Source organism: Numenius arquata, chromosome 23 (assembly GCF_964106895.1).
Source record: "Numenius arquata chromosome 23, bNumArq3.hap1.1, whole genome shotgun sequence".
In the NCBI taxonomy this organism is placed as follows: Eukaryota; Metazoa; Chordata; class Aves; order Charadriiformes; family Scolopacidae; genus Numenius; species Numenius arquata.
Window position 1 is genome coordinate 3,223,796 of NC_133598.1, and position 20,049 is coordinate 3,243,844.

General features: G+C 49.7%; 1 protein-coding gene across 1 annotated transcript in view; it reads right to left on the reverse strand.

Moving 5' to 3' along the window:
• LOC141474642 (acid-sensing ion channel 2-like) overlaps window positions 1-20,049 on the reverse strand; it is a 109,655-nt gene that overhangs the window by 21,349 nt on the left and 68,257 nt on the right. Inside the window, 1 exon segment of the mRNA XM_074162633.1 lies at window positions 1,189-1,316. Within this exon segment, the coding sequence (XP_074018734.1) occupies window positions 1,189-1,316 (128 nt within the window).

Genomic DNA, 20,049 nt, shown 5'->3' on the forward strand with positions numbered 1-20,049 from the left:
CCAAGCCCACTTCTGCTTTGGATTTCAGCAGCTGCTGCCTCAGCCCCTGAAGAGCCCTTTGCCTTTGCCGTTACTAAGGTGTCACACTCCAAACGAGAGCCCTTGTGCTACTAAAGCTGCTCATTTTCTCCAGCCCACTGGACTCCCCACAAGACACAAGCCGGCACCAGCGAAACATTTCTCTACTTTAATTGAGAAGTTTCCACCTGGCGCTCACCCACCAGGAACCCACACCGTTCATTATCTCCTGGATGATTACACACAAGCATGCCGTAATGAGGGAGAGAAGATCTGCATCCAGCCTGGCTGAAATGCAGCATCTTCAGGTGTATTCTGGTCCCCGGTGGCCACGGAGAGACGCCTTAATGATATATTTGGTGGTGAATTCCTCGCGTTGCTCTGAGCCGAAGTCTAACAACTGCGGCTCTGATCTCCACGGAGAAGTTTAATCAGAGCAAAGCCTCCAACAGCTCATGTTCGCTTTCCTCAACTTGATTTTTATCTCATTTGAGGGTGGATGCAAGAGCAGGGAGGAAAATGAGAGAGGCAATGAGGCAGGAGGGCTAGGACTGAAAGCACTGAGGCCAAGCTGGGGGAAGAAATTATTCCGCTGGCTGCCTTTCCGTATGCCTAATCAGGATTTGGGTCTAATGATGCTACGTCACATCGCATCCATCCACACCGCGATGATGTGCCACCGTTGGGACTCAGGGAGGGTGATGCATCCTGAGCCAGGAGCATCCCACCGCAGTTTATAATAAATAATGTGACTATTGTCGTGTTACCTGAAAGGGTTCACGCTGATCTGCATAATGAAACGCTCTCCTCTTGTCTCTTTTTATATCCGTGGAGCGTGAGAGCCTTTTGGCAAAGAGCATCCTTTCTCAGAGGGTTGGAAGGTACCCAACGCATTAAGCGACTGCCACAGCTGAACCATAACCACAGAAGAGCAAAACAGGGAAATTATCAGGGATGAAGTCCCTTCTGTGGCCAAAATTACAAGGATTGCGGGCAATGCGTGAGAAGCAACGCTGAAAAAGCTGCCCTCATCCCAACCAATTTGAAGCAAGGCATAAAATTAGCTGTTAATGATGAAGATGCCTCCCAATGGACACCAGCACATAGAGGCAACCTCTCATACGGACTCACTGGAGGGATCTTGGTGTGTAAATGAAATTTAGGACTTACCCTTTGCTCTTGGGTGGCCACAAAGGTCTGGAATCCAGGGGCCACCCCGAACCCCAGCTCCTGGACGAAAGGTGGCTCAGACTGGCTGTGGATCTGAACTTTGACTCCAGCCTCGAACGTCGTCTCCTCTGGAAGAAGTGGAGGGGAGGTTAGTGGGTTGGGGTAGGTAGGATGGTGCCCACCAGCGTGGCCATGTTTGTCCCTCTGTGGAAAATGGTATCTGGTTGATCTGTGCTGCTCAAAAGCAGGCATAAGTGTCTGGGAGTGCTTCACCTGGATGATGAGACCTCTGGGCATCAAGGAAGGAACCCCAGCAGCAGCATTTGCCATGAACAATGCACACCCGGGACTCAGCCCAAACCCCCACTGCTGCCCAGAGGGTCCAAGAGCATCTCCAGGCTCCTGGTCCTTATTCTGCTGCCTATCCAGGGGCTCACCCTCCCTGTAACACAGAGATGGATGACCCCTCCAGCTTGGTCTGTATGCCCAAGCTACAGAAAACAGAAGGTGACATCTACTTTCTAGCTGATATTTAGTTACTGCATTTTAAATGCATTCCCATATTACTAAAACAAATAAACTCCTCCTTCCCCACACAGAGACATTTCTACTATCTAGAATCTCCAGTGCTGAAAGCATGGGTGCACCCTGCGTCCACTGACACAGCCTGGGGCCACTTGGAAGACAAAGTAGGTAATTAAACAATGAAAAAAGTGTTTTAAATTCAAAGGAGCTCATGTTTTTGGCAGCTGAAGTTGCTCCAAGCTGGACAAAGGCATTTGCAGCACACGGGCGCAGACAAAGAGTTATGGGTGATGCGAGGTTTCCACGTCTCAAATCTGTGCTGAACACCAAGTGACTTGAGGTCAGTCCCCTTCTTCCACAAGAAGCTAAAACCAACCCAAAAAAGGACTTTCTGAAGCAGAATTAATGGTATGCAAATCAGACACGAGTACGATACACGAGCACTTTGGGCTCCTCTGTCACACAGGCATCTTCATACAGCTGGGGCGCGTAACCCTTCTCTTTGAGCATCGCTGCCACAGTCTCGCATCCCAACAAACCAGAGGGAGCATATGGGACTACGAGGAAGGGGGCTCATTTGCAAAGGAAGTTGTTAACCACGCATAATTTGGCCTAAAACCTGAGTTACCCGCTAATAGGAATCCATGCCCGTGGCCAGCAATGCCACCTTCTACAGCTGAAGAGCTTCTGTTGAAAGATGAGTCACTCTTTATTTCCTTTGCTTACTATGCCTTGGTATTTTTCTGCTATTTTATTATGCATTTAGATTTTTAACAGCACTGTATTCAATCCGAAGCCCTGGCAGAAACCCAGCACCAAGGAATCGCGGCCGCAGAGCTTTTACTCCAGGGGCTGCACAATGATCTGCAGCAAAAGACACCAGACCATGGGGTGATGTGGGCAGGGGAGAAGGACAAGGGAGGAATAAGGTGATACTGGGTGACATGAGGTTTACAGATCTCAGGAACCCATCGCTTAGGAGGATGCAACTCTGCTGACTCAGTCGGGCAGCAAAGGGATCAGCTGCCTTCTGCCCAGAGGACCTTCTTGGACATTGCTCAGCTGTAGCCCCCAAGGCAAATGAAGCCAGACACTGCACAGGTGGGAATGGCCTTATGCATGGATTTGTGAGGCTAAAGAAGAGCATCCACAGTGCTCAGATCTACCTCCTCTACAGCAAACCACCCTCTGAGGTTCAACACTCAGCCACAGCCAAACCGATCAAGATTTGGTCCAAGCAGGTTGGACCAGAGACCTCCAGAGACCTTGGTGAGCGACGCTGCTGCCACCTTCATCCCTTAACTGAGCAAACAAATCCTCTCCGCCAACCACAAACTGAACCACACATTTCATTCAGCTTTTGGGAAGAAACAACATTTAAAAAGCCCCATTCTGACAGCGCGGCTGCTTTATATATTGGCTACACAAAACCTCATGCTCTGTACCTGCAGTGACGTGTCCACCAGCAGCATCTCCACATCTCAAGCATTTGATCTCAGCAGCCTTTGCAGACCGCGCAGCTGGAGCAGGCTTTTAAAGCCTAGCTTTTCTATCTGAGGCACAGGAAAACAATTTGGAGACAAAAAGCATTTATTACAGCAGTTACCTCCCCAGGCCTTGCCTGCTTCTGCGAAAATCTGGGATGGCGGCGAGCTCTCCATGCGCTTCGTCGGGGCTCAGCTCCAACCAGTTGGAGCTGGACTTTTAACCAGTCAGAGATGTACTGGTCTGCAGGGCTCACTCTTGAACACACACTCCCATGGATTGATGCCTCCGGTGCCCACGCTGACCTGCCTGCCTGCGCTTTGGCTCTGCGATGCTCCACACAAGGTAATGCATCTATTTTTGCCTCCTTGCGACAAAAGCACTTTTGGTATCAAACAGTGCCATGATTTAGGGCATGGAGCACTGCTACTGCACGGGGTGGCACGTGGTGGATGCGGAGCTTGAGTGTATCTCCTCTGAATCCCACGTTGGTGGGATACAGGCACACAGAGAACGAGTTTATTTTGGCATTTCCCTGCACTGGAGCCTCCCAGAGCGAGACTGGCATTGACCATCCGTGCTCTTGACCTCCACTTCTGCTCAAGACCCAATGACCACGACCCGAATCACTCCCCACCACCTTCCCACAATGGGGGCTATTGCAAGCAACACAACCCTGCTACGGGGACCCACCGTGACAAAAACCGACTTGCCTTTGCCTTCCTCAGCCGTACTTGGGCTCCCCTCGCTCCAAGAGATGCCCGATGGATGTTGACACATCCAAGCTCTCTCACTGTCTGCTCAAGCCCTGCATCTGTCCGCCCACGGGGGCCCCATTTGAGGGTCTCCTCCCCGCCAACACCTCCCCAGCTCTGACTCTCCCAAACACCAAACACCCAAAGCTTTCCCCAAAACGTCCTCATCCAACCTCATCGCTGCTCAACACCACCACAGCAGCCCTGGGCCCTCCCAATTTGGCACCCAGGTGCCCAGGTCCCATGGGCAAAGGCACACCAGAACAGGTTCAAACCCTCTTCTGAGCACCCACCAACTCCTCCAATTTCAACCCCAATCCTGTTATTCCCACAAGACGCCCACTCCTACCAATCCCACCTGCTCCATCGCTTTCCCTGGTGTTGATCCCCTTCCAACACTTCAGAGGAGATACCATATGCTTCCTTCAGTAATTACCTGACAAGCTGGAGCAGAAAGCTTCTATTTAGTGTAACTTGTTGGGCAACGGGAACTGTTTTGTGGAAACATTTTCCACCCAAAATTATTCTGCCCATTTCTGCACCTGCCCTGGGTCTGTTCAGCTCTGACTTAATTCCATGTATTTCCCACGACCGGGTGCTGTGCCCAGGTCCCTCTGCGGGTAAATCCCTGTACGTCCACATCAAGCAAACAAGATATAGCCTGCAAGGATCCATAAGGGACTTAAAAGCAAAAGGGTTTGTGATTTTAAATAGAAAATCCTGGCGCGTAGCCAGTTGTAATCACGGACGGGAGGGGGGAGGCATTTTCTATGCCACAGAAGAAACTTTGGTTTTAAAACACACAGTTATTAATTTTCATCATCGATAATAACAAGAAGAGCAAAATAAACAGCGTTTTTTAAGAAGAGCTGCCAAAAGCCAGCTCAGGATTTCCTGCAAGAAACACATGTGGGGATGAAGCTATAAACATGAAACTGGCTTTGAAAAACTGTCACTTCTTCTAAAAGTTCACTTTCCACAAAATAAGCTGTTTTCCACTAAAAGAGAAAAATTAAAAGCCCAGCTATAAAAACCCTTTGATGCAATAAGCCTGGACCAGTCCTCATTAACTGCATCTTAAACGTTTTCAAGCTCCGTGCTGGAGCTGAGGAACATTAGTGTGGGTTAAACATTCCCTGCAAGAGTAAGGAAAAGGTCCCAGAGGACCCAGAAGCTCGAGACCGTCTGGTTTTGGGTGCATTTCGCTTGCTAAAATGAATGTCCCTGAGCAGAACAAACCCCCAAAAGGCTCTGTGGTCTCAGGGGCTGCCACCCTGAGACTGGAGAGGTGGAAGCAGGGTGTGAACATCCACAAAGGCCCAGCCTGGCCATGGTTTTGCCAGTTTTTGCAGTTTTAGCATCATTTTGAACGACTTCTTCTAGCGGTACCTCCTGGAAGTACGGGGCTGAGCCCCAGCCCAGGCTGTCGCTGCCGTTCTGTTAAGGCTGTTTCTTGTGATCACCCACCAACGGGGCAAAAAATATCCCTGAAAACCCTTTGATTTGGCTCAAATCCCAGAAAAACTTCAGAAATAAATTCCAAATGACTTGGGGTTTTGTTCATACCTTATGGTTTTTCAACTAATTTTGTGATGTTGCCCAAGCACAGCCCTTCATTCAATCTCCAATCCCACTTTTCAGAGGCCACCACCTGCAAGTTCATTTATTAGTGCATCCCAGGCTGGGAATAGAGCAAAAACTCCTTGATGATTGCATTTTTAAACACATTAATATACATTACTGTACACAGGACAGTGTTTCCAAACAAATCCTGAGCTGCTCTTTTCACTGAAGGATTAGAGTAAGCGTTAATTAAATTGGGGATTAATTCAGCATGTGCTTCGAGCTGGCTGCAGAGTGTTATATGTTGCAGATTGCACAGCTTTCTATTTCTGGTGTTGGGCTTTCCAAGGCTTCATCAGGGCTCTCTGCTTAGAGCATCCCTCCAAAAGATTAATAAAGCTCCAGCCGACTGTACGCTCGGGTGCGGGCTATTGAGTTCATCCCCGTGAATATGCAAGAAGCTGCAATTAAAGTAAGAAACGCTGCCAAAGGCACGGAGCTACCCTTCTCCCCCTGCCTTATTATGTCCAAACCGATCCACTTCCCTCCGGCAATTAACATCTGAAGCCGTGCTCAGCGCTAATTTATTGGGAATTGAAGATACCGCCCGAGTCGCGGGTCGTTTCTAGCTGGAGCCGTCACCTGCCAGCTCTGCCAGAGGCACCGGCGGCTCCGTGGAAGACACCCCTGCTCAGAGACAACCAAAACAGAGCCCACATGGCCCAGTCTGAGAAAAGTAGACGGGATTTTCTCAGCTGGTTCACATTATTAGAAGGTGGCCCCGAAGGTTTATTTTGGGCAATGAGCCTCCTCCTGCACGCTGCAGAAGCAAGCACAGAGCTGGGAGGTTTGGTTTCTCCCCAGACGCTCCTTGTCCTTTGCCTCAGTTTCCCCATCTGTAAAATGGAAGCAATGTTGCTACTTAACTCATTGGGCTGGAAGAGTCACCCGCGTGTCTTCTACGCTCTGCAAAGCGCAGTGTTTCACCGGGGCACAAAGATGGGGACTATTCCATGGGGACAATATCCTTAAGGGGTACGGGCAGCACCAAACACAACATCTGGAAGGATGCACAGATGTTCATTCCATGAAGCGTACGTTGAGAGCACAGTTCCTTGTCTTCCTCAGGGAGGAAGGCTCCCCAGGAGCAGGGGGGTCGCTGCGGCAGCACAGACGTGCCCAGAAGATGTTGTGAGATGTTGAGGTTCATCTCTAGTTTTTACAGCATCCTTTGCTCAGTATCGCCATGGAAACGATGCGCATTAGAGCAAGCGCTCCCCCACCTCCTGTGTCAGCCCCCAGGGTGGTTGGCATCCCCGGCATCGGGGCTGAGCACCCCAAGTTGCTCTGGGTGTGCACGGCCATGTCCCCGTTCCCACCAACCCAGTGACCCCCTAAACCCCTCCTGCATCCCTCCCGCACGCTCAGAAGCAGGTGGGACCTGGCTGCGTGTCCTCAGATCACCTGCTGGGGTCTGGGCCCCCAGCTCAGCACCTCCTGAGCACGTTGGGCTCATCACACCAGTGGGGCAGCCAGGACCTGCAGCGACCCAGAGGAATGTGCCTTGGGGTCCCAGGCTCGGAGAAGTCAACCGCCGCTTCAACCAGAGTGTATCTGTGCAGAAATCTTCAACAAATGCCTAGCGTTCACATTTTTCACAGACAAAAATTTATAGATGAAAAAAAACCCACCCCAAATCGCCATGGAAACGTAACTATAAGAAAGCAGGACCGGCGAGCCTACCGTGAAAAATTAAAGTGAATATTATACCATGAATTATAAAGAAACCAGTTTAACACCAGCGAAACCAGTTTCGCTCCCCTGTGCGCGCTCTCATTTCTAGGGAAGCATCATGTTTTGCTCCACTTAAAGTTGCTTGGTAACAGGATTAAGTGAAGCCGAAATAAGAGTATTCGCGAGAGGGTTCGGGGAGGTTTGAGAGCATCCATTTGACAGGCGAGAGTCGGCGCAACTTTCCCCACTGAAAAAAACACCCGCTCGAAATTTGTCCTGTGTATTTTGTTATTGCGGGTTGTGCTTCGGCTGCTGTTTTGGGAGCAATTGGGGACCAGGAATTTCCCCACGGATGAAAATGAGATGTCAGCCACCGGCGCTGGCAGCTGCCGGGGAAAACACGACGCGTCCCGCTCGGATGCGGCAGAAGCAAGGGTCCCAGCGGGGCTGTGCGGAGCCTGCGTGAGCCCAGCCTGGCTGCTCACCTGCATTGAAGAGGGATAAATTAAGTGTACAGAAGCCACTCTGCCAAGGTGGCCAGGGGACTGGGGAGCCTGTCGTGGTCTCGTCCATCTGGCCAAGCTTTGGAGGGGTCCAGGTGCTCCTGAGCGTGTGGTAGGGCCAGTGGTGGCCCAAGGGAATGGGGATACGTTGATGCTGGAGAAGACAAAAATGTCCCCAAAGGGGCTGGAGAAGAGCCCCGGAGTAGAAGAGGGGAAAACCTCACTAAATGCTTTCCAGGAGGTGTATATTGCATTTAGGGTGGGGGTGATAGGATGGGAAGTCCTATAATCTACAGGTTATAGTCCTATAGTCTCCTGGATGGAGACCACTCAGGCCTTTATTCTTAAGGACAGGCTCTCGACCTTGTCTGCCTTCTGCTGGGACCCCAAAAGGCAGGACATCACCTCCAAGGCTGTTCCCCCTTTGCAACCTTTTGAGTACACCAAGGAACGCTGTCATTTCTCTCCAACATGATCTCCTCCCCATGGTCCATGCTGGGGTCTCATGGATGCTGCAGTGACACCCCCGGGGTCCCCGCTGCTGCTGGAGGACTCACTGCTGCTGACAGCACCGAGACAAACTCCAGGCAAGCCCCGTGCCCAGCTCTGGACACTGAAATCCATTTTCAAGCTTCTCCTTTCACCGAAGGAGCAAGAGTGATTCATCCCATCCCGGGGAGATGTCTACAAGCAGGATGAGTCACATCCAAGGTGTTGCAACTTCCCTCCACGGAGCCAAAGCAGCTCCTTAATCTCCATAAGCAGCTACGAGAGGATCAGATAAGCACAACCCAGGCCCAACAGGAAATTCAGGCGTTGCCTTTTTTCAAAGCCGAGGAATCGATACAGGTAACCAGTTTCTCTCTCTACAAACCCTTCCCCATGGCTATGAAGTCAAACCTCGCTGCTTCAAAGCGCTGCTGACAACCCATAATGGGGACTTCATGTTCTCCTCATCCCTTCGAATAATCAGCGTTGGGATGAAACGGGGCGAAAAAGGATCATTTCCTGGTGGACCAACTGCTTCTCTCTCACAGAGGTGGGAAATGATCTGAGACCCCCCTCAAACATCACTCAGCAGCTGGACAGCCCAGGCAGACGTGGCTCCAGCACATCAATGACGATCTCAAGGCTACTGGAGGCTTTGATGGTGATGGAGAGCAGATGAGGAGCAGCATAGAAGCACCATGTGACAAATTCCACTACAGTAAGTCATCAGGTACTTTGTGTAAAGACTTTGTGTAAGTAAAGACTTATTCTGGGAAAACAAAACTGGAATAAATAATAACCAGTTTGTGTTAAAGGCAGTAGCGGCAGTGGTATTAGCTACAGAGGTAAATTAATTCTTCCCCTTTATCTCTTGGGATACAGTCAGAGTATTTCAGAGGCATTTTTCCCCCCCTTTTTCTTTTTTTTTTTTTTAAGGAAAGAATACTTTGAAAAACCTCATCTCTTTGCATCTGAAGCGAAGGGCTGCTTCCCAGCCTTGACTGCGCCGCGAAGGGGATGGGAGAGCTGCTGTCACCCAGTTGTCACCACGAAATGACACCTCTTGTTTGCTGTTTCTTTTTGCTTTGGTGAGAAACAATGGCAAGACGGGATTTGCTCGAAGAGGAAGAGGAGAAGAGGAGAAGAGGAGAAGAGGAGAAGAGGAGAAGAGGAAGAGGAAGAGGAAGAGGAAGAGGAAGAGAGGACCTTCTGCCTGCAGAGCCTGCAAAAGAGTGGCTGAAAGGCAGATTTGGGAAGGGCAGGAGATGGACCCTGTGTCCTTCTCTCTCTTCCCATGGCCCAAAGGCTGGAAAAACAGCAGCGAAGCCTCTGCCGTGGAATCCCAAGGGATGAGTGCTGAGAGGTGATGCTTTTACTGCTGGGATTTAACCACTGTGCGACTCCTACAGTGTGAATTGGGATAATATATATGGGATATAAACCCCAAAGCACAAACTAACGCTCCAGGATATAAGGCAACAACTACACCTTGCTGGGACCCAAAGCCTTCCTACCAGCAATTAATTACTTAATCCCCCATTAAGCATTTACTTGGGTATCTTCTACTTAATTATCCCGTCACGGTGGTGGAAGAGGCAGGAGATGGGATGTGATCGAGCTCCTTCACTCCAAAATCCCATCCCGGAGCAGAGGGTTTTGCCTGCTCGCTCCATCCCAAGCTCTCGGTAAAGCGCAGCCGCGATTCATTACTCACCAAGTAACAGAAGGTGTTATAGCAAACTACATTAAGCATATCCGCTATTTTTAGTTAAGCATATTGCATTTGCATACTAAATCTGAGGGGCCATATGTCTCAACGTATATTATTAAAATGCTTCTTACATAATACACGGGGCAGGGGAAACCGGCAGGTCTCCAGCAAGCCCAGCTGAGAGCTGTTAAAGTGGTTTTGCTGGACGGCGAGGAGCCAGCAAATGAATATTTCAGATCCTTCCTTCTCTCCTATTAAGCTTAAGCTTTAATCATTAAAGTGGGGGGGAAAAAAAGTGTCTCGTAACCTGCTTTACTGGCAGGGTCATGCCAGGGTAGGGAGGGATGCTCCTGCCAGGTTACGCCGTGTATACGATCGCTTCATGGTAGGGAAGGAAAATAAATTCCCTTCCCACCTCAGCACCCTTTGGGAATTGCGTGTGGCAGGGAAAGGTGACCAAAAAATCAGGGAGGATAGCCAAAAAATCAGGGCGGTGCTCAGAGCCACCCCGTTATCTCCCCCAACCCTGAGAGCTGCTGCCAGAAATACAGAGGGAGGAAGGGAGAGATGTTCCCTCCGGAGGGGAGAAATATCCCTGGCATCCAGAGCGGGGGGGTGCCACCCCCCCGGGCCACCCATCTGCCTGCTTTCGCTTTGGCAAGCTGCTGCCACCGCAGGGACAGAAATGATTCAAAAAAATTCAATAAAAGTAAGAAAAGACGTGTTTTAAAGGTGCAGAAGAGGTTCTTGCACATCCCTCCCCCCCCCTCCAGGAGCCCAGCCGCTTCCCCCAGAACATCTTGAAATATTAAACGAGGAGCTGCTGCTAATTTTGGCGGTAGAGGAGCCAGATGGAAGCAGGTTTCCCAGTGCCAAGGCTGGGTCCTGGCTCTGCTGCTTCCCCTTTTGGGGTGGACGGGTGGACGGAGGGGACCGGGACCCCCCAGAGGCTGAGCCCTGTGGTCCAGGCAGCCTTTGGCATTGACAAAAGGGAGATGTCACCTCTGTGTCCCTGGTAGAGTAGTCAGGAGGATGTGGTTTCTCAAACTAGAGGTCCAAGAGGTGCCAGGGAGATCTTCCAGCTCTAAGCATTGATGGCCCTCAGGAAGCCTCTCTGCATCCTGACGCCTCTCCAGGAATGTGGGTCCCATGGGAAGGCATGATAGTTCCAAAGTGGGATAGAAGAAGAAGACTGGGGTGAGTCATCACCCCAAGATGGTGGGTCACCATCCCAAGTGGTGATCCCACCACCATCACCACCCTGACCTGTGGTGAGAGCCTCCATGGGACTGCAAGGTCCACGCAGGTCATCAGACCAAGCTGTGCCAGGTCCAGCTCCTCTGCAGGATCTGTGCTTTAATTTTCCAGCCTGGAGGATGCTGTAGAGCTCACACTGGTCCAGCACCACCAGCAGATAACCAGGATTTACTCCCACTGGGCCTTTATCCTTCAAGGAGAGGACTTCCCTCTCAAGCCAAGCTCGTGCCTCCCCATCACCCGCCCGCTTTTCTCCTTCTGCAGCCACTCCAATGAGTAATAACCTCTTACAACTATTTATTTTCTCCTGGTCCCTCTCCAGGCCACATTGCTGGAGGCAGAAGTCCAGAAGTCCCTGCAGGCAGGAGCTGCCAGAGCCCAGCTCCAGAGCCGGTCCCATTCGCTTTTCGAGAGAAATGGGAGCAAAAAGCCATTTCTCTCTGAAGGCAAAGCCAGGCTGGATGGGAAAGCTTTGGAGTCAGTGTGCAACTAAATAAAATCACTGCCGGTACAAGGACGTTGGAAGACAGGCGGTGGCAGAGAGGTTTTCACCATTTTGAGAAACCTTGACTCCGTGCCCTGCCTGAATTGCACTGACAGCTGTAGTTATGTCTATTTAATTTGCATTGCCTATAAATGTCAGCGTTTTGAGTGATGTAATTTCAAAGCACTTTGGTGAACTTGGCAACTAAGTAAACACTTAATTTAATGGAGAAGGATGTGCCTTAGATGCTCTGTATGATTACAAAATACCAGGAAAGAGCTGCTCTGTCAGAGTGGGGGGCACAAAAAAATCCAAATATTTTAGTTACATCCCTGAGGGAAATGCTTCTGCTCGTGCATTTGAGATTTTTAACTGTTGACCAGTAAGGACCAAGACAGACTTGAAATCAATAGGTGATTTTTCTGGAGGAAAAAAAAGAGGTAAAAACGGAAAAGAAACCCCAAGCCCCTGCTCGAACTCAGGGATACAAGGGTGTAAGCCTTGATCTCGCATCCAAAGTAATGCTTCAACAACTGGGATGCAGGATATTTTAGATAGATTTTGGTTTTTCCACACATTTCCACAAGAAGTTTCAGTTCCTGCATGTTGCCTTAGAAAACTCCTCACCTAGTAATTTTTACCCCTAGCAGCCAAGCGGATTTTAGACCTTAACAGAAGAAACACTAAAAAGTCTGCGGGCCTGGGGAGTGGAGAATTTCATATTGCCTATTTGTTAGCTTATTTATGACATCCTATTTTATAGCCATTTTTCAGGACTGGGGTTACCAAAGCGGGGAGAGCTGGTGGCCACAGGAGGCGATGCTCCCCTGAGGTTCCTTCTGCTCCTCCAATCTCAGCTTCCCACTCACAGACCCTCCCAGGTGCCTTCACCACTTCCATCATCCACACACCAAAACTGAACCCTTTTTGTCCCAGGAAAGGATATTCTTTCTCTATATATGTCCCATCTTCAGTCCAAAGTGTCGCTGCTTTCCTCGCACCTTCTCTACCTCCTTCCCTTTTGTCCCCTCAAAGTACCCAGTGTCCCCCCCAGCCCCTCTCTCCTCCCGCTGTCCCCCAGCGCCGCATATGGAGGATGCTATATATAAAAATATTTGCATTGTGTTGTAGTGTGCTGCCCACGGTAAGGCCGGCGGGGCACAGACGGATCTCATACGGCAGCAGGCAGTCTAATATTTTCCTCTGATAAAAATAACCCGTGAAAATTACATCTCGCGCAGCCTGCAGTGCTGCGATGAATTTTGCTGGAGGGGGAAAAAAATAAGGAAAAAAAAAATCAATCGGCGCTAACCTGGAGATTTAAGCAGAAAACAGCATTGCTGATACCAGAGGTTGCTTCTGAGTTTTTGCAAGGCACAGGGAGAAAACGGCAGCACGAGAGACAGGGCAGGAGGGGAAATATGGCGACGGGATGGAGCACGAGGCGTATCTGGACCTTGCTGGGATTTTGGGGGGATGAGGTGTATTTTGCAAGAGAGACAACGTGAGGGAGACGCGTGGCTCCTCGCGTTTTGGCCATCTCAGGAGTTGGCCATCAAGTCTTTGCTGATCACTGTGGTCCCTCCACAGCCCATGGGGAGGGACAGGAGATTATCCATCCCATCCTTTGAGGGCTCTTGACTTATTTAAATGAGAAACCTCTTTTTAATGGGTAAGGGAGGGTGGGATGGTTCCACTCCAGCTTTCAGAGCTTGGTCACCCCATTCATCACTCAAATCCACCTTCTCAAGTGCCAACACACAGAAAGAAATGATGCCTGAGGGCCAGGGGACTCCACGAGAGTCTTGGTAGTGGAACCTCATCTGAAACAGTGTCATCGGTTCTGGTCACTGGAGATCAATCGATGGAGACGGGGAAAAGAGCAAAACAAAGCTGCTGGGATGGGAAGAGGAGCAGAGAACCCGGCATTTGGGAGAAGTCCAACACAGCTCGGGTTGTGTATCGTCTGTCGAGACGAAGGCTATGAATCCTCTCTATAAATACATCAAAGGCAAACACCAGAAGGGAGCAGAGCGTTTCCACCGACAGAAAAATATTTGTAAAAAAAAATAATCTGAACTGCGATAAACTGACGGTGAACAAATTTCATCTGGAAAACAAAAGGTCTGGAGCCAACAATAGAGGGCCGCACAGAAAGCGTAGTGCCAGCTTAAATCCCACGTTGTGGCATCTGTCCATCAAAGAGAAGCCTTGCCCTTTCAATGGGATTTTCAAAGGCTTACGAGCTGTGGGGCTTACTCCCAGGCTGTAGGGTTCATGGTGAAGGGCTAAGGTCCTCTATCTTCCTGGTAGGCACCATGCATGGCTGTGTCTGCTCTGCACCCACTTTTGTATCAAGAAAGCCAAACCCTCAGGTAACCAGGCAGAGGAAAAAGCTACTGGGGTTAAGAAGGTGCAAAGACTGCCTCCTGCATCTCCCCACAAGAGTGGGGCCAAAGACCTGGCCCCAAAGATCTGCATCGTGATGTTTTATGGACCACAGCTCCAACCCCAAGGAAAGACTTTGCCTCTGGAAACCTCAATTCTCACCCTGTGCCCATGAGACCCACTCAGCATCCTTACAGCAACACCCTGGGCTCACACAGCCTCCTGCCTCTCAACTTCCCACTCCAGGGCAGTAAAATGACCAAACCCAGCCCCTAAAGCCTTGGTCCAAAGTCCAGCCCTACGCCCTTGGCCGCAGTGGTGTGGGACGGAGCCAGGAGCCAGAGATGCAAGTGCTCTTGCTTTTATGAGTTTGCAGCTTTCACCAGTTCAATACTAACTTGTATCGCAGCAATAATGCTTAATTATTGTTTTTATTATTGAAGTATTTATGGAAGCCCATGCAACATTATACAAACAACCCCATGAGGCCATTGCTACCGTTATAGAAATAAATATATGCACTGAAGGGCATTACGATGAGACACTGAAGACAAATTGTTCCTGGCTCCTAAGATGGAGTAAAACAAACTGCTGTGTTAACATTAAAATGTGTCAATTTTTCCCTCAGGAACACGCTCAGATAAGAGCTCAGAGTGTGAGAAATGCATCTCAATCAGGACATCACTGAAAAAACCAGGATTTTTTGCCATTTTTCCCTCCAGAATTGGCTCTGAGATCCCTTGTGATGTGGCTACACCCCGGAGCTGCTTCAGCCCCAGCCTGGAATTAGGTGTGAGTCAAACCTCTGATGTCTTGGAGAAAGAGGTTGGTGAAGTGATGGAGAGAGGCCACCAGTGAAGCAGCCTGGATCACGGGGAGCAAAATGGGGGGATTTTCTGCTCCCCCACGGGGACCAGCAGCCTGGATGGATTCAGATGTTGTGGCAGGGGCTGAAGTGTCAACAAATAAATTAGTTTGGGGAAGATGATGCATGGCTGAAATGCCAGTGCCGGATGCACAGCACCACGGTGCTCAGAACTGCTGGAAAACAGCTTTCTTGCCCGAAACAGAGCCTTCAAAAACAACATCCCTGCAAGCTGATGGTCTCTTGCCCTGGACCAAAGGTGACCAGATCACAAGGAGAAGCAAAGCTGGCTCAGAGACCTTTTTCTCCAGGCTCCCGCATGAATCCTTTGCTATCTTTGGCCTTTCCCCACAAAGAGACTTCTCCTCCAGCTGCCCAGTTGTTTGAGAGCAGAAACCTCTTTCCCATCCTCATTTCCAAAGACACCTATTTCTCTTTCCTCACACTGACCTTCCACTGGAAGAAAAGAGACTTTTCCTTCTGCACATCTATATTTGAGAGAAGGCAACAGCAACCACTTCCCCTCTCCGCTGTTCACACTCTCCAAAATATTTGAGTAACGGCACCATGTAGTGTAATTTGTCACTTGGCCAAACTCCGCAGATGGCATTTCCCTCTCTTAATCTTTATAAGCTTCTCCTTAAGTAGTAGTATTGGAAGTAATAAGCACAAGAAAAATATTAAAATTGATAAACAAAACACAGGAGCAATCCTCTTTCCTAAAGCTCCCCAGTTTCACAGGGTATTTGGTAGCAAAGAATACATCGGTGGTGGCACCATGTCAAACCCAGCCCTAGATAGCCCCAAAATGCTTGGGTCTCTTCCCAGGTAGTGGTGACTGCACACCACGCAGCTCTAAAACAGCTCGTTTTTTATTGCTACCTGGCTTTGAGATCTCATTCTGCTGTCACTGAGAAGACAAGTCATCCATCCCTGTCAGCAGGTGTGACCTGGCACATCTCACCTCCCCAGAAAATGAAAGCAGCCTTCAAAGCACCAGAAATGTGTCTTGAAGAAACACAAGATGCCAATGTGCCAGCAGTGCAGGTCACCAGTAACATCGCCTGACATCACCCTGCAGGGCACGTAGGGACAGATCCTGACCCCATGGGCACTGAGTGACCTGTCTTGACAGCCAGGGCTGGAAGAGCCCTGGTGAGACCACCAAACCCAACCTCCTGTCCCCATGCTGCACCACGGCAGTCCCAGCCTCCTCCGACGGACCATCATCTAACCTGTCCCTAAAGCCTCCAGTGAAAATGGGTTTCCCTCACTCCATTACGGGCACAGCGGACAACAAGAGGAGAAGACATCTTTCCAGAGCTTCATACATTGTCTTCCCCATCACCCAAGTCCATTTGTCCTTCACCTACCCACCATGGCTTGTCCCTCCCTTTCTCCCCAGCTTAGTCTTTCCCAGACCTGAAGACTTAGAATCATAGAATGGTTTGGGTTGGAAGGTACCTTGAAGATCATCCAGTTCCAACCCTGTGCCATGGGGAGGGACACCTCCCACCAGACCAGGTTGCTTAAAGCCCCGTCCAATCTGGTCTTGAACACCTCCGGGGATGGGGCAGCCATTTCTCCTTACCAGCCTTTCTCTTTCCTCCTCTCTAAACCAGACAGTGTCGACTCCCTCCCCATTTCAACCACCTCAAGCGAAGCCCAGCGCTGATGTGGCTAAGTCTGTGCAGCAGAAGACCTCACACGGCAGCAGGTGCCACCACCGTGTCATTGCAGCACAGGCACAGCAGAGATGATAAAGACCTTGCAACTCTCAAGCTTTTTCCTCCCTTTTCATCTTGCCTCCACACATCCAGCCACCATGAATCTAGCAAATACAGCAGCAGGAATGCACTGCTCGCAGGCTGATGAGAGAGGAGCTTTGATTCCTTCCTGCCCTCATTTTAACCTCCATAAAAGCTGAATAATTAACCACAACTGTTCCCCCCCCCCCCGCTCTTCTGTTCTGCTGAGATAGTCTTTACCTGCTCTCTAGCCATCCAGAAGCATGCTCTAGATGCTCTTTGCCATCTGTGATTCCTTCGAGCGCTTTGTATTGCCGCAACGAGAGGCAGTACAACCAGAGACAGCTGTGCTCTTCAGCAGAGAAGCCCAACACAGATCGTTGGCTATTTTGTCTTGTAAACAAGCACGGAGAGAGCTGTAACTGAAAGGACGATGAAAATTTGGGGATGCTGCCTGGTGATGAAACGAGACGAGGTAAGAAGTGGCCACTAAGAGCTGCAGGAAACCCTCATGGAGTGCTCCTACACCATGGGTGGAAATGGGAGCTCCTTGATTTCTTTCACTAAGTCCTTCATACCTCAGGAAAAAGACGTTTTATTTGCTTCATATCTCAGAAAAGGCAGATTATTTGCTCCTTCAGAGCTGGCTGAAGCAGTGATGTTTTTAAGAGAATCACAGAATCACAGAATGGTTTAGGTTGGAAGGGACCTTAAAGCCCACCCAGTGCCACCCCCTGCCCTGGGCAGGGACACCTCCCACCACACCAGGTTGCTCCAAGCCCCCTCCAACCTGCCCTTGAACCCCTCCAGGGATGGGGCAGCCACAGCTTCTCTGGGCAACCTGGGCCAGGCTCTCACCACCCTCACAGAGAATTTCTTCCCGAGATCTCATCTCAATCTCCACTCTTTCAGTTTAACCACAGAATCACAGAATCACTGAATGGTTTGGGTTGGAAGGGACCTTAAAGATCTTTGAGTTCCACCCCCCTGCCACGGGCAGGACACCTCCCACCAGACCAGGTTGCTCAAAGGCCCATCCAGCCTGGGCTTGAAGAGAAGATGTTTGGGCTCTGCTCATGTTGCTCAGCCCAAGTGAAATGCTTCCAGAGCATCTATGGGAAGGGAAAACCCTTCCATCATCATCCTCAGCACAGCTTTATGCCGCTCGGGGACTACAGCGATTTGCCTCAGGAAGCACCTGGGAGGTCTCAAAAGCCAACCGGAGCCCATGTCGCTACAGGCTGGACGAAATCGGAGCAAAACGATGATCCCTGCATCACAGAGATTAATACAATTAAATTTAATTAGCACTTGCAAAAGACTTTTATCTTCAAAGCGCTTTCTAGCCACAAAGTCTCCTGGTGCCTCCGTGAGATTGATTATTATGCGCGGAGCTCTTCGTCTTCCAGGAGGGAAACGAAGACACTCGGGGAAGGGTCAAGAACAAAGAGGGGGGGGGGGTAATGACCTGGATTATCCTCATGTAAAACTGCTGCATCCAGAGAGCATCCCGAAATCCCACCAGAGTCACCGATACCTCATTCCCAGCGCCCAGAAAAAATAAATAAAATAATAAAATAATAACTGGTGTTTGCAGGCACCTTTGCAGCTTCTGCAACAGCAAAGGCCGAGGCTGCAGAAAGCCACCCCCAAACCTTGTCACCTCGGTGCCAGCAGCCCAGACACCGGCCAATAGCCCCAACACTGGCCATGCCAGCCCCTTTCTCATGTCTCCTTACTACCCCACGAATTCTCGCTATTTTGAGCACTCATATGTCGGCTACGGACGTTTAACTGTACGCGCCAGCCACAAAGACTCGCATGAAAGCTGCAGCATGAAATGCATGTTTAATTTTAATGCTGCTCAGCATTGCTTTGTAACATGTACCCGCTGATTTTAGGTGCCTTATCTCTGCTTTACCAGATTTCCCAAAGCCAGCTTCTGGTTTTTATTCCTTTGGCTTTGCCTTAAATGAACATTTCCTGAACATTTTTTTTTTTTTTTTTTTTAAGAAAAGCTTTTGAAGCATCTACATCCCCTAAAAGATATTCTCATATAAGTCACTGATAGGTATTTCCAGCTTCAGTTTAACAACACTGTGTGACTGGGGACATCTGGCTGTGCTTGCTAACACCAGTCCCACAGTGGAGAAAGCCTTGATGTGGTGGCCCACACACCTTCTCAAGCAGGACCACAGGAACAGGAGCAGCTTTCCCAGCCACGTCTTAACTGTTCTGTGCATCCGTATCTGTATCTACAAAATCACAAGCACTGTGATTCTATTTTATCTATTTTTTTTTTTTTTCAATTCTGGGTGTCTAACTGCCAAACTGGCACGAATTGGACCAAGAGGGTGCTGCATGATGTGCTGATTGCACTAGGATGGGCTGAAACACACTCCTTAGCTGAGCTCATGGGCCAGGACCTCAGCACCAAGATCACCGTGGGGACCAGAGTGGTTGATGGACAAGATATGGGGATGCTACAGACTCGCCTGTGCTGGCCGGGGAGGAAGCCCCTTGCAAAAAGCCCACAGGTTTCAGGCTCATGTTTGCTCACCGGCAGCAAAGTTGTTGAGATGTTCTTCTTGACAGCTGCAAAGCACCAGCTTTGAGATCTTAAATCCAAAAGCTTAAAGGACAGGCTACAAATGAACATTTCCCCCCTGTTTATTAAAAACAGACAACCATTTGATTTTAATACCAAGTTGAAATCTTCACACACACACCCCCCAAGTCCTTTCATTCCACAAGCCTTATTGGACGGGCAATATCAACCCTTGGGGCAACCTGACCCTGGATCAGCCCCTGACAATTTCCTGGGCGCATGGAAACAGCAGTACCTGCTACATCGCAAAAGAGAAAAAAAAATAGCTTTTTCAAGGACTGCGTTGGCTCTCTCCAGCTCCACGATAACATCGAGAGGCCCCGGAGAGCAATTCACCAGGAACAGGAGTGTATCGGTTATGTGACATCCTTAATGACACAGCCCAGACACAAAAACCCCTGTAACCTTTGAGCTGCCTCCCCTCGCTCCGGCGCTATTGATGAGTGTGCTCAGGCAAACATAATTAATTTTTAGTGGCAGCCCAATTTTGTGGATACTCTGGTTGTCAGGGGGCTGGTGGAAAGTGGAAATAACGTTGACCTTTTCTCCCTGGGAAACCTGGCTAATTGAATGAATTCTCGCTCTCATTAGGAAAAGGTCCAAGATGCAGCACATTTTACGCCTCCCTTTAGGTGACACCAACCACCCTCCTAAAGGTCAAGCTGCCTCTTGATGAGTTGATCCGAGATCAGACTTTCCTATTGCAAAAAAGCAATCAGTTCTTCTGGCCCAAACCCCTCCGTGTT